We start from the raw sequence: 11221 nt of genomic DNA on the forward strand, positions 1-11221 counted from the left end.
GCCTGGTGATGCCAGCGAACATTCCAGAAATAAAACCCAAAAAAACCCTAAAGGAACGTGCCTGGTGATGCCAGCGAACATTCCAGAAATAAAACCCAAAAAAACCCTAAAGGAACGTGCCTGGTGATGCCAGTGAACATTCCAGAAATAAAATCCCTAAAGCAATCCCCACCCAACTCCAAACCCCTCGTGGGTCACCCAGTGTGGCTCAGAGCAGCTTGGGACATTCACCTTCCCGTGCTTCAATGCTGCCATAACCCACCAGGAAACCCTGGTTCGTTAACTCTCTTAATTACCTACAATCTCCAAAGGAATGGGATTTTTAAGAGCTCATTGTTTCTGGAGAAAGACAAAATTTTTGTCCTCACAGAAACTGAGGGCAAACCATCAGAGGAGTCTTTGGAGAACCTTGCTGATGATGTTAAATTTAAAACCTGGATTTGAAAATCTTCCCCTGGCACAGCCCCTGGGTCCCTGGAAATGTCCCAGGCCAGGCTGGAGCAGCCTGGGATGGTGGGAGGTGTCCCTGCCACGGCAGGGCTGGAATGGGATGAGTTTTAAGGTCCCTCCCAGCCCAAACTGCTCTGGGATTCCATGGAAAGCTGCTCTAGCAGAAGGTCAAAGGAAGAAATGCAATTGTCAGGCCACGGCTTCCCAGGAGACAGGGAACACGTGGAAGAGAAATCCCAATATTTGATCTCTGCCCTAACTTCTCCCCCCCCATTTATTTTATAGATCACTGCATCAATAAAACGGAAGAAACAGGAGGAAAAAGCACCAAAACCACCCCAGGAATGTAAAAATTGCAATATTTCTGCTGGGTCCACAGCCCTGCCCCTGACACAGGGAACACTGACCTTCAGCAGGCCCTGGGATTCCTGGATTTAATGCTCTGCCTGCTGCTCCCAGTATGGAAAGTCTCCTGAAAACACTCAAATAATCCATCAAAACCTGGCAAAACCACCCCAGAACGCTGACTGGAGATGCCACCTTTATTTAATCACTTTCAGGAGCTGCTGATTATCTCATCCATAAAGCTCTGCTGCTCCAGGCACTGTCCCAGGTGAAATGAAGCTGCAAATGTGAGCAGCGGGAGCCTGGCTCGGAGCACAGGGAAAAATCTGCTTCCCAAGCAGTGGGAAAAGGGAAAGCACCTGCAGGGGACAGGTCCCCTCCTGCCCTGAGCTCTTTTAACTTTGACAGGAGTTGCAGGACGCTCGTTCCCAATCACAGCATTGTGGGCTGGGTTGGACCCCACTGAGCTCGGGGGTGTTTTCCCCCTTTTTTGGGATTCCCACGTGGATTTCTGGGATGTCCTGGGACAGAAGTTGGGCTCAGGAACGCTGAGGGTCCCTTCCAACTCAGCATGTTCTGGGATTCTGTGTAATATCATTTAATTCCAAGCCTCAGCTCACCTCCAACCCCCAAAACTCCTCTAATTCCATCCCGAATTCCCAATTTACCCGTGCAGGATAAACCACAGCTCCAGCTCATTTCTCTGCACTGCACCTCACCCACTAAACCCTGTCCCAGCACTCTCACAACTGCTCCAGACAAACCTGGCTTTTGCTCCTCTGGTTGACAAATAAATCACAAGCAGCTGAAATGCCATGAAAAGAAAAATCCTGCTCCAGGAAATCAATTAGAAAATCATTACAGATCTTCCAGGAAACCTGGATTTCTTTCCTGGCGTGCTTCCTCAAAGCAACTTTAATCACAAAGCCCTCATCTCCACAACAATGCCATGATGCAGTTTGCTAATTAGCTTTTCCCACTCCTTAATTAAGAAGAAGTGTTCGTGTTGTATCTGCAGTTAAATGGTGGCAGCAGCCACCACTCTGGGTTTTATTTCGATTTCAATATTTAGTTGCTTTATTTTCTATTTATTTCATTTTTACTTCAAACTCCCGTTTTGATTCCTGTTTTAATTAGCTGGGTTGTGGCTGCTCCAGGAGGGAATTTGGGAAGTTTTTTTTACGACAAGCATGGATGAGTCTCTCGACAGAGCAGCTGATTCTCTCAAAAGCTGCCACAGGTCCAGCACCCTCCTGTCCTGCACTGGGATCCAAGGAATGCACTCTGTGGAGCTCTCCTGGCTCCAGTTAAATTTTCAGGACACAAAGGAGTGGGGTTTGACCTTCTGGGTGTTCCAGAGAGCAAGAAAAATCTGTGGGATGCATCAGAGTCAGACCTGCTGCATCTGCTCTGGAACTCCTGGGCAGAGAGGAATTAAATGAGGCTGAGTAAAAAGGAAACGTGTTTGGATGTGGGGATGAGCTGCCCAGGATTTCTCAGGAAACAAATAATCACTGGGAATTACGGTTCAGAGCTGGAAACAAGGGCCCTGGGATGAAAAGCTTTTTCCTGCCCACAGTTCCAGGCACTCTTTGTGTGCAGCAGGGAGATGTTGCTCTCTGCAGCTCCCTCTGGGATGAGGAGCTCAGGCAGGATCAAATCCAGCAGGAGGAATTCAGGATCACCCAACCCCGGCTGAATCTGACACCAAGGAGCTTCTCCCTGCCTTCAGCACCCTCTGGATGAGATCCCAGCTGTGGGAGACACAAACCCTGAGGAACAGGATCCAGGAATTACCGAGGAAAAGCCCTCCAAGGTCACCGAGTCCCCACCCTGTCCCCACCCTGTCCCCACCCTGTCCCCTGCCTCCTCCAGCCCCTCCCTGGGCTCCTCCGGGGCTGGGCACTCCGAAATTCCCTGGGATGGCACTCTCCTGCCTCCTGCTTTGTACTTCCCACAAAATCAGTTGGATTAAAGAAAAACTGGAGAAGGAAACGAACCAGACAAGTGCTTTGTGTGTGGATTTTCCCAGCCCTCCCCATGGGTACGGAGTGACCTTGGGACTGAGATTTATCCAAAGTCACCACTCCAAACCCAAGATGTCTTGGCCAGGGATTAAATCCAGGCTGACACTTCGCCTCACACCTCCTGATGCCGAATCTGTCCCCCCAGAATAGCAGCTCTGATGAAAGGCCTGTGCCTGGCAGCTCCTGGAGCTCCATTTTTCACTTGTTCAAGTTCCCACATGGTTGTCATCACAACTGGAAATGTTCATCCAGCAGAGTGAGAATGACATCCTCTTAAAAGGGTGCCTGTTCCTGGCAGGTGGAGACAAGGACAGCCCTGGAAAATGCACAGAATTCCTTGTTTTCAGGGGTTTTTGGTGCCTGGGCTGGAAAGCTGATGTGCTCCCAGTTTTCAGTGAGGCCTCTTTCCCAGGTATTCCTGCAGGAATCCTGAAAAGTGACTTTGCTAGGGAAAAGAAATCCTGAGAAAAATACTGCAGCATCCACAGCCATGGATCAACAAATACAGAAAACCTGTTCTGTCATCCCAAGGAAAAAAATCCTACAAATACAAGTGAGTTCACTGAGTTGGTGCAGAGCCAAATTCCCAAAATGGCACATCCTGGAGACCCTGGAGAAGGACCTGAGGGACAAGGAGCTGTCCCTGAGCAGCAGTGTCCAGAGGGACCCTGGGCTGAGCATCCCCAGCAGGTCAGGGAGGGATCCTGCCCCTCTCCAGCCTCAGCTTTCCCAGGAGAGCAGGAGGAGGCCTCGCTCCTCTCCTGCTCCTCCATGAGCATCACCAAGCCCCAGAGGATTTGGGAGTGATGCCAGGGATCAGGAATACCTCATTCAGCCACGAGCATTCCTGGACAAAATTGCTGCAGCAATGCCACCAACACGGCTGAGGGGGAGCAGGGATGAACAATTCCAGGAGAAACAGCACCTGGCTGCTCCCAGCTACCTTCACCTGGCAGCTCTGCAGGGCTGGAAGAGCATCCCCCACTTCCAGACCCAATTCCTGGATGCTTTGAGGGCACAGCAGGTCACGCCTCACTTCTGCCAGGAGAAGAAGGAAGCCCATTTCGTATTTGTGGTTCCTAATCCAGCCTGGAGAGCACCAGGAAGATCAAACTGCGTTAGTACTGCAGGAGAAAGCACTGATGGATTTAGGGGGAGAAAAAAAATCCTTCTCCATATAAGGGCTGTGAACATTTTCCCACTTAAGACAACGTGTGGGATCATATTCACAGACACAGAAATATGTTCTGTTCCCCGACACCCACGGGCCTGGAACACCAGGCTGAAAGTGCTGGCAGGAATCAGAACCATTTGTTAAGTACAAAAAATGTCTCACATAATTAGGGAACTGCTGAAAGCCACCAATTTAGTGCTCAGGCTGGAAAATGTAGGAATATTTCTTGGAACAACAGGCAGAGCTGCCTCGACGCCGCTCACACAGCAAATACCTGGGGCAAAATCAAAGTGCAACGAGATTCCAACACCTTCAGGGGATGGAACCGGGATATCCCCAGCTGGGAGCATCAGCAAAGTCCAAGTCCTGACTTTAATTCTGATTATGAAGTGAGTGGCCCCTTCCCAGCCTCACCCCTCCATTCCCAGAGTGGCTCCATCACCATCCCAAGCTGGTCCAGGCTGTCCAAGCGCCCTTCTGGCAGGAGCAGAGGGCCAGGAGCCTCTCCCAAACACATCCCAGGGCTGAGGAACCTCTGCCTCCTCAGAGGTCAGCACTGGGAAGGGCAGATGGAAGGTGCTGCTGGAAACAGAACTTGGGGAGGAGGCTGGGTGGAGCTGGTTTTTATAGATTTGGGGAAAAGCAGGAGAAGCAGAGATTGGTGGGGTTTGAGCTGGGAAGAGCTGGAGACAGCTCCTGGCAGCCACAGCTCGGCTCCTCAAACCCCAGAGTCCCCCTGCCCGAGCTCTGTCCCCTCCTGCCAGCACCTCCTCAACCCTCAGAAGGGTTTGTCCCTCCCAAAGCCATCATTGTCCCTCCCAAAGCCACTAAGGTCCCCCTGCCCGAGCTCTGTCCCCTCCTGCCACCACCTCCTCAACCCTCAGAAGGGTTTGTCCCCAGCCAAAGCCATCATTGTCCCCCAGAGCCGCCACGGTCTGTCCCCCAGAGCCACCATGGTGTGTCCCTCAAAGCCACCAAGGTCTGTCCCCCAGAGCCACCATGGTGTGTCCCCCAAAGCCACCAAGGTCTGTCTCCCAGAGCCACCACGGTCTGTCCCCCCAGACTCTGTCCCCTCCTGCCAGCAGCTCTGAGTCCTGCAGGGTCTGTCCCCCCAAAACCCCCAAGGTTTGTCCCCGAAAACCTCCAAGGTCTGTCCCCCAAAACCTCCAAGATTTGTTCCACAAAACCCCTAAGGTCTGTCCCCAGAGCCACCAAGGTTTGACCCCGAAAACCCCAAAGGTTTGTCCCCCAAAACCGCCAAGGTCTGTCCCCCCTGGCCGTGTCCCCCGCTGTCCCCCTGTGTCCCCCGCTGTCCCCCTGTGTCCCCCGCTGTCCCCCTGTGTCCCCCGCTGTCCCCCTGTGTCCCCCGCACCTCTGCAGAGCAGGGATGGGTTCTGCAGCAGGGACACCAAGCGCCGGCGCCGGCCCCGCTCCCGGCTCCTGCCGTAGCTGACGGGAGGGGTGAATCCGCTGCCCCGGCGCGTTCCTCGCGGAGGGAATTCGGGAATGCCGCCGTGCCCGTGCCATGCCATCCCCTTCCTTCACCGGCTGCCCTCGGGCCGCCGCAGCAAAAATGTCAAAGCGACCAAAAAAAACGACAAAAAAAAAAAAAAAGCAGCGGGGCTGTGGAACGATCCGAGCCTTTAAATCCCGCTGGATCCAGCGCTCCAGGGCAGCTCCGGGGCCGGGCTGGAGCACAGGGATGCTCTCCCTGTCCCACGGGGACAATTCCCGAGCTGCCGCGGCTGTCCAAAGGCTCCTTAATCCCGGATTTTATTCCCGGCGGATCCCTCTGCCGATTGCTTTATTTCAATCCGAGCATCCAAGATCTCCCAAGGACGTCTTCACATCTCCAGCATCCCTGGAACAGGAGCGGTGCCTGGCAATTCACGTGATGCGGAGCCGGGTGTTGGATTCCCAGCCATGGGAATGTGCTCGGCACTCCCAGTCCCAGCTCCCTACATCCCGGCGCTGGATGAACCGCTGCTCTCCTCCGCCCCACTCACACAAATTCGGATTTTTTTTCTGCCCGCTGGCTACTGGTTCCTAACCTAGAAAAGGTTAAATCTGCTCTCCACAGATTCTCTTGGCTCCAACTCTTATTTCCAAATCTTTTCCCCGGCGAAATACTCGGGGAAAAAAAAGGGAAAAAAAAGGAAAAAAAGGAAAAAAAGAAGCACCGTTTTCCTCCGATGAGCTTAAACTCCTGTAGCTCTAAAGTCATTCACTCCGGATCCGAGGGAACTAAAGGATGAGGAATATTCTCCTCTTTATAATAAAAAAGAGCCTTCCTGAGCTTACAGCTTCTTTTCTTCTTTATTCACCAGAACCTGATCCATTAACACGGTATTTGCTCCCCCTTCGCAGAGCGCTGGGGTTTAATGCTCCTTTCTTTCCCTAATTTCGCACTTGGCTCCAGCCCTGCCAGCAGCAGCCTCTCCCCGGGGCTCTCAGAGCTCTCCAGCCTCATTCCCAGCTGCTTCCAGCCATCCCTCCTCATCCCTCCCTTCCCCAACTTCTCCGCAGCTCACACCGGGAGGGGCGGCTCTGCCCAGTCCAACACGGAGGATTTCTCTGCTCTCGACAAATTGCTGCATTCCCAGGGAAAAAAAAAAAAAAAAATAGGAAAGGAAGAACCAGCCCCGAGTTCTGCAAGCCTTGTCCTAGGATTTGATGCAATCTGCAAATGAGAGCCTACGGAAACCACGCTAAAATTAGAGGGAGCTGAGATGAAAACCAAGGACACATCGTGGCTCTTAGAAATCTTTAAATAGGGCTTGGTACCACCTCGAGGAGCTCGGGCTGCGCTGGGCTCGCATCCACCGAAATCCTTAATTGGGATTCTCGAGTGGCCCCGGATGTTCCTGGGACACCTGGCAGGGTGTGGGTTCCCACCCCAGCTGTGTCCCAGCGGATTTTCCCAGTGCCCGATGGATTCACACCCCGGAGGGGAGCGCTTCCTCCTCCACCTGCCCTTTCCCAGCTGGGCACGGCCGGGATTGGCAGCCCTGGAGCCCCAGGGATGGAGCCTCTGCTCCCCCCGCCGGGCAGGGGAGGGGGCTCAGCTGAATTCCAGCCGGATAAAACTCCCTGACTGCCCAGGGGGATGAAATTCCCCATTTCTGGTCAGTCTCCTGTCCCTGATGCCAGGCCGAGGCACCCCACAGCCCCGGGGGTGGTGCTGGACCAGGGGAGCCTCGGTGGCTCTGGGGGGACTCAGGGGCTGCCACCCCACAGCCCCCGCCTGTCCTGCCATGGATTTCTCTGTTTGGGATCCCTGGAGTCTCTGCTTTAGGATCAACTCTCCCAGCATTGATTAAACACCTCAGGGGTGATTAATCGGAATTTTGGGGGCTCTAATGGTGCTGCTGCCTTGAAATATTCCAGAGACAGCGGCCAAGCTTCCTTTTAAAATCCTTCCTGTGGGATTTTAAACTTCAACCAATTTTTAATGCAGTGTTGGGAAGCACTGACAAATTCCTGCAGGTGCAGGGAGTGGGGAATTTGCTGCTGGGCTGGCAGCACCTTCCCAGAGATTCCAGCTCAGCTCTCTGCAGCGTTTGCTCCCGAGCTGCAGCTCCTCACATCCACCAGGCACCCAGGAATGGTTTTGTTACTCCAGCAACTGCGAAAATCGCTGTAATCGAACCCCCCCGCATTTTTAGGGATTTCACATCAGCTGTGCAAGAGAAGCGCAGAGCAAAGCTCCTCCTCTGTGAGGTAATTAAAAAATAAAAACGCCGCTTTAGTCAAGGAAAAGTTTTACAGATGGAATACAGGGGAGGTTAAAGTTCACAGGGACAGCAAGGTAACACGGCCCGGCAAGGTATCGGACGATAAAACCATTGAATTTCGGAACAATCACAGTAATTAGGGGTGTTTGGAAAATGAAGAGCCCTCCTTTCACTGCGGCTTCTCGCAAGGGAAGCTCCGTGACCTCCCCGAAGGCCCCGTCCCTCTCCACAGCCACCCCCAGGCTCCGGGAATGTTCCCAAAAAGGGGACACGCTTTCCCAGCTGCTCATCCCCGAGCGTGCCCGTTCTCAGATCAGCTGCTCCCGTTTCTTTCCCAAGTCCTGCTACTTCCCCGAAGTGGCTGCAATCTGCGCCGCGAGGTTGCCATGGCGAGCATCCCTCCCTCCCTCCTCCTCCTCCTCCTCCGTGAGGAGCTGAGCGAGCAGATGTGGAACAGCAAAACCCACCGGATTAAGTCACTTCTGTGCTCGTGGTGGGGGAAACGCTTTGGATTTCTGCTGTTCCTAAGGATTATTCTCACTCCGACACCTGAGATCAGAGACCCCGACCGTGGGCACGTGGCCGGAGTTCTTAGCTGGAAATCACGGATGGGCAGGAGCAAAAGGCAGGGATTTAGATGGAGTGAGGGGCACGGCACAAATCAAATATCCATCGGATCGTTTCTATTTCCCCAAAACCGAGGAACTTTCGGCAGGGCTCTCCTGTCCGTGACCCTCCCCGGCCCAGCCTCCCAGAGCAGAGGAGCGAAGCCAGCTCGGCACACGCGGTCCCGGGGATGGGGCCGGGGGACGCGGGCTCCGAGCGCCACGGGCCCGGCCCCTGCGCAGCCCCCCGCAAACGCCCCAGAGCGGGGCCGAGCAGCTGCCCAGGGCCCCGCTGCCCCCCAGAGCCCGGGGCACCCGACCTGAGCCCCCGCCGGCCTTCTGCAGGCGGCCGGGAGCGACAAACGGGCCGAGGGACCGCGGGAGGCGGCGATGTCCCTACGCGGAGGGAGGGAGGGAGGGAGGGAGGGAGGGAAGGAGGGAGGGAGCCTCCTCCGCACCTCCCCGCGCCTCCACCGCCGCTGCGAAGGGCGCAGAATTTTCCAGGAGCTGCGCCGAGCCCGACCCCCGCCGCAGGCAGGTTCTGTGGCACCGCGCCCGAGCTGTCACCGCTGCGCGGGGGCTGCGCGGGGGCGGCTCAGGAGCGGAGCGCGCCCGGGCTGCGCGCACCGAGGAGCGCTCCCCGCTCTCCCCGCTCTCCCCGCGCTCCTTTGTCTTCGGCGGAGCCGCCCCGCGTTCCCTCCCCGCTCCCGGGGGCGTGGGCGGCCCGGGCATCCCCCGGGGGCTGCGCGCCCCTCCCGGCCCCGGCCCCGCGTACTCACGGTGCAGGCGGGGGCGCGCGTCCATGCGCGGCCGAGCCGCGGTGCGGGGGCTGCGCGGGCGCCGCCGGGGGCTGCCCGCGGCTGTCCCGCCGCCCGCCCCGCCGCGGAGCCCAGCGCCGGGCCCGCTCCGCCTCCGCGGGCGGCGCCCAGACACAAAGCGGCGGCGGCGGCGGCGGCGGCGGGGCGGGTCCGGTCCCGCTGCGCGCCCGCGCTGCGCTCCGCGGCGGCGCGGGGGGGCGGGACGGGACCGCGCCCCCACACCGGGGCGGGGATGTGCGGGGGATGTGCGGGGATACGCGGGGGATGTGCGGGGATGCGGTGCGGAAATGTGCGGGGATTCGCTGGGATGTGCGGGGATACGCGGGGATGTGCGGGATGCGGTGCGGAGCCGTGCGCGCAGGAGGTACCGCCCGTCTCCGCCCGTCCCGGTCCCAACGGGGCGCCCCGCGAGCGGAGCATCCCCGGAGGATCCCCCGGGCCCTCGGGCAGCCCCCGAGCGCCGCCCCGCTCCTTTGGCACGGCAGGAGCCATCGCCTCACGCGGGCCGAGGTGCGGGGCCGGGCAGCGGGAAGGGGCTCGCAGCCTCCCGGGAGCAGCGGCGGTGACAGCTCAGTGTCCCCCGAGGGCTGCGGTGTCGCAGGAACCGCGGGGGTCATGAGGAACACCTGGCAGGGGCGCGGTGCCCGGGGCTGGGGCTGCCCCGCAGGACACGCACGTGGATGTCCCACCCTTCCCTGGGTGTCCGTGCGTGACCCGGAGCGATCCCGGGAACCCTCCGGGGGCTCACGGAAACGCAGGATGCGATGGCTTGGGAGGAACCTTAAGGCTCACCTCGTTCCACCCCTGCCGTGGGCAGGGACCATCCCAGCACATCACTGCCCACGGGGCCGGGCTCCCGCAGCCTCTCCCGGTGCTCCTCACAGCAGATCCTGGAGCTGCTCGGCTCCTTGGACTCCGCTCTTCGCTCCCGAAGCCAGCCCTGCTCCTGCCGTGCCCCACGGCCGGGGCTCACCGGGAACAGCTCCCGGCGGCGGCTCGGGGTGGCCGCGGTGACTCGGTGCCGCTGGCTGAGGCCGGCACCTCGCTCTTCCAGCTCCGAGAATCTGCCTGGCAGCAGAGAGCTGGGAGAGGATCACAGGAGGGTTTCTGGCAGCAGCGAGCTCCCCAGCCCTGTTCCACGGGGATAATCCCCTGCCTCTGATGACCTCTCCGCCTGTTGCTGCTGGAGGAATTCCTGCTCTGGGGACGCTCCCAGTCTCTCCCACTCTCTCCATCTCCGAGGGGGAAGTCAAATTAGGCCCAGAAAAGTTTTGCTCCACCAACATTTTTGCAGTGCTCAAAGCGCACATCCCCTGGTCTGATGCTGCCCAGAGCAGCTGTGGCTGCCCCTGCGTCCCTGGATCCCTGAATTCCTGGATCCCTGCATCCCTGGATCCCTGCATCCCTGGATCCCTGAATTCCTGCATCCCTGCATCCCTGTGTCCCTGGATCCCTGCATCCCTGGATCCCTGGATCCCTGGATCCCTGGATCCCTGCATCCCTGCATCCCTGGATCCCTGCATCCCTGGATCCCTGAATTCCTGCATCCCTGCATTCCTGCATCCCTGCATCCCTGCATCCCTGCATCCCTGAATTCCTGCATCCCTGTGTCCCTGTGTCCCTGGATCCCTGCATCCCTGCATCCCTGCATCCCTGCATCCCTGGCAGTGGGGATCCGCTGCTTGCCACACACATGGAAATTTTCAGGTGGGAATGCAATGCTGTGTTGTTAAATGTTTCCTTTCCTCACAGGCCCATGAAATATTGATAATATGCTGTGCAATATTTTCTTCCATGAAACTGTCATAAAATTCTTTTTTCTTATTTTAATACCTGGTCAGTAACCTCTAGACTGGCTCATCCTGGCAGTGCCCGAGGCCAGGCTGGGCTGGGCTTGGGATGAGGTTTAAGGTCCCTCCCAACCCAACCCAGTGATTCTGATCTCAGGGGTGACATGGGCGGTGTCCAGGGACAGCTTCTGGGAGGCAGGAGATGGAAATTTGTCTCCCAGGAGATCCACAGGAGCACAAAATAGGGATTTTTTTTGTTACTGCTGAGAGTTCTCTCT

At 57.3% G+C, this 11221-nt stretch overlaps 1 protein-coding gene across 6 annotated transcripts in view; it reads right to left on the reverse strand.

Moving 5' to 3' along the window:
* Window positions 1-9166, reverse strand: part of LRRC7 (leucine rich repeat containing 7) — a 98329-nt gene extending 89163 nt beyond the window's left edge. For 5 of the 6 annotated variants that reach the window (XM_088060422.1, XM_088060427.1, XM_088060428.1 and 2 more), the window contains exon 1: window positions 5369-6687. In XM_088060422.1, the coding sequence (XP_087916548.1) occupies window positions 5369-5528 (160 nt within the window). In that variant the 5' untranslated portion in view covers window positions 5529-6687. Of the gene's footprint in view, window positions 1-5368; window positions 6688-9114 lie in introns of those variants that run through there. The other variant, XM_088060424.1, reaches the window with a different exon arrangement.
* Between the last annotated feature and the right edge of the window lie 2055 nt (window positions 9167-11221).

Source organism: Pseudopodoces humilis, chromosome 10 (assembly GCF_049639895.1).
Source record: "Pseudopodoces humilis isolate 2021_Gansu_Grassland_sample_001 chromosome 10, ASM4963989v1, whole genome shotgun sequence".
Taxonomy (NCBI): domain Eukaryota; kingdom Metazoa; phylum Chordata; class Aves; order Passeriformes; family Paridae; genus Pseudopodoces; species Pseudopodoces humilis.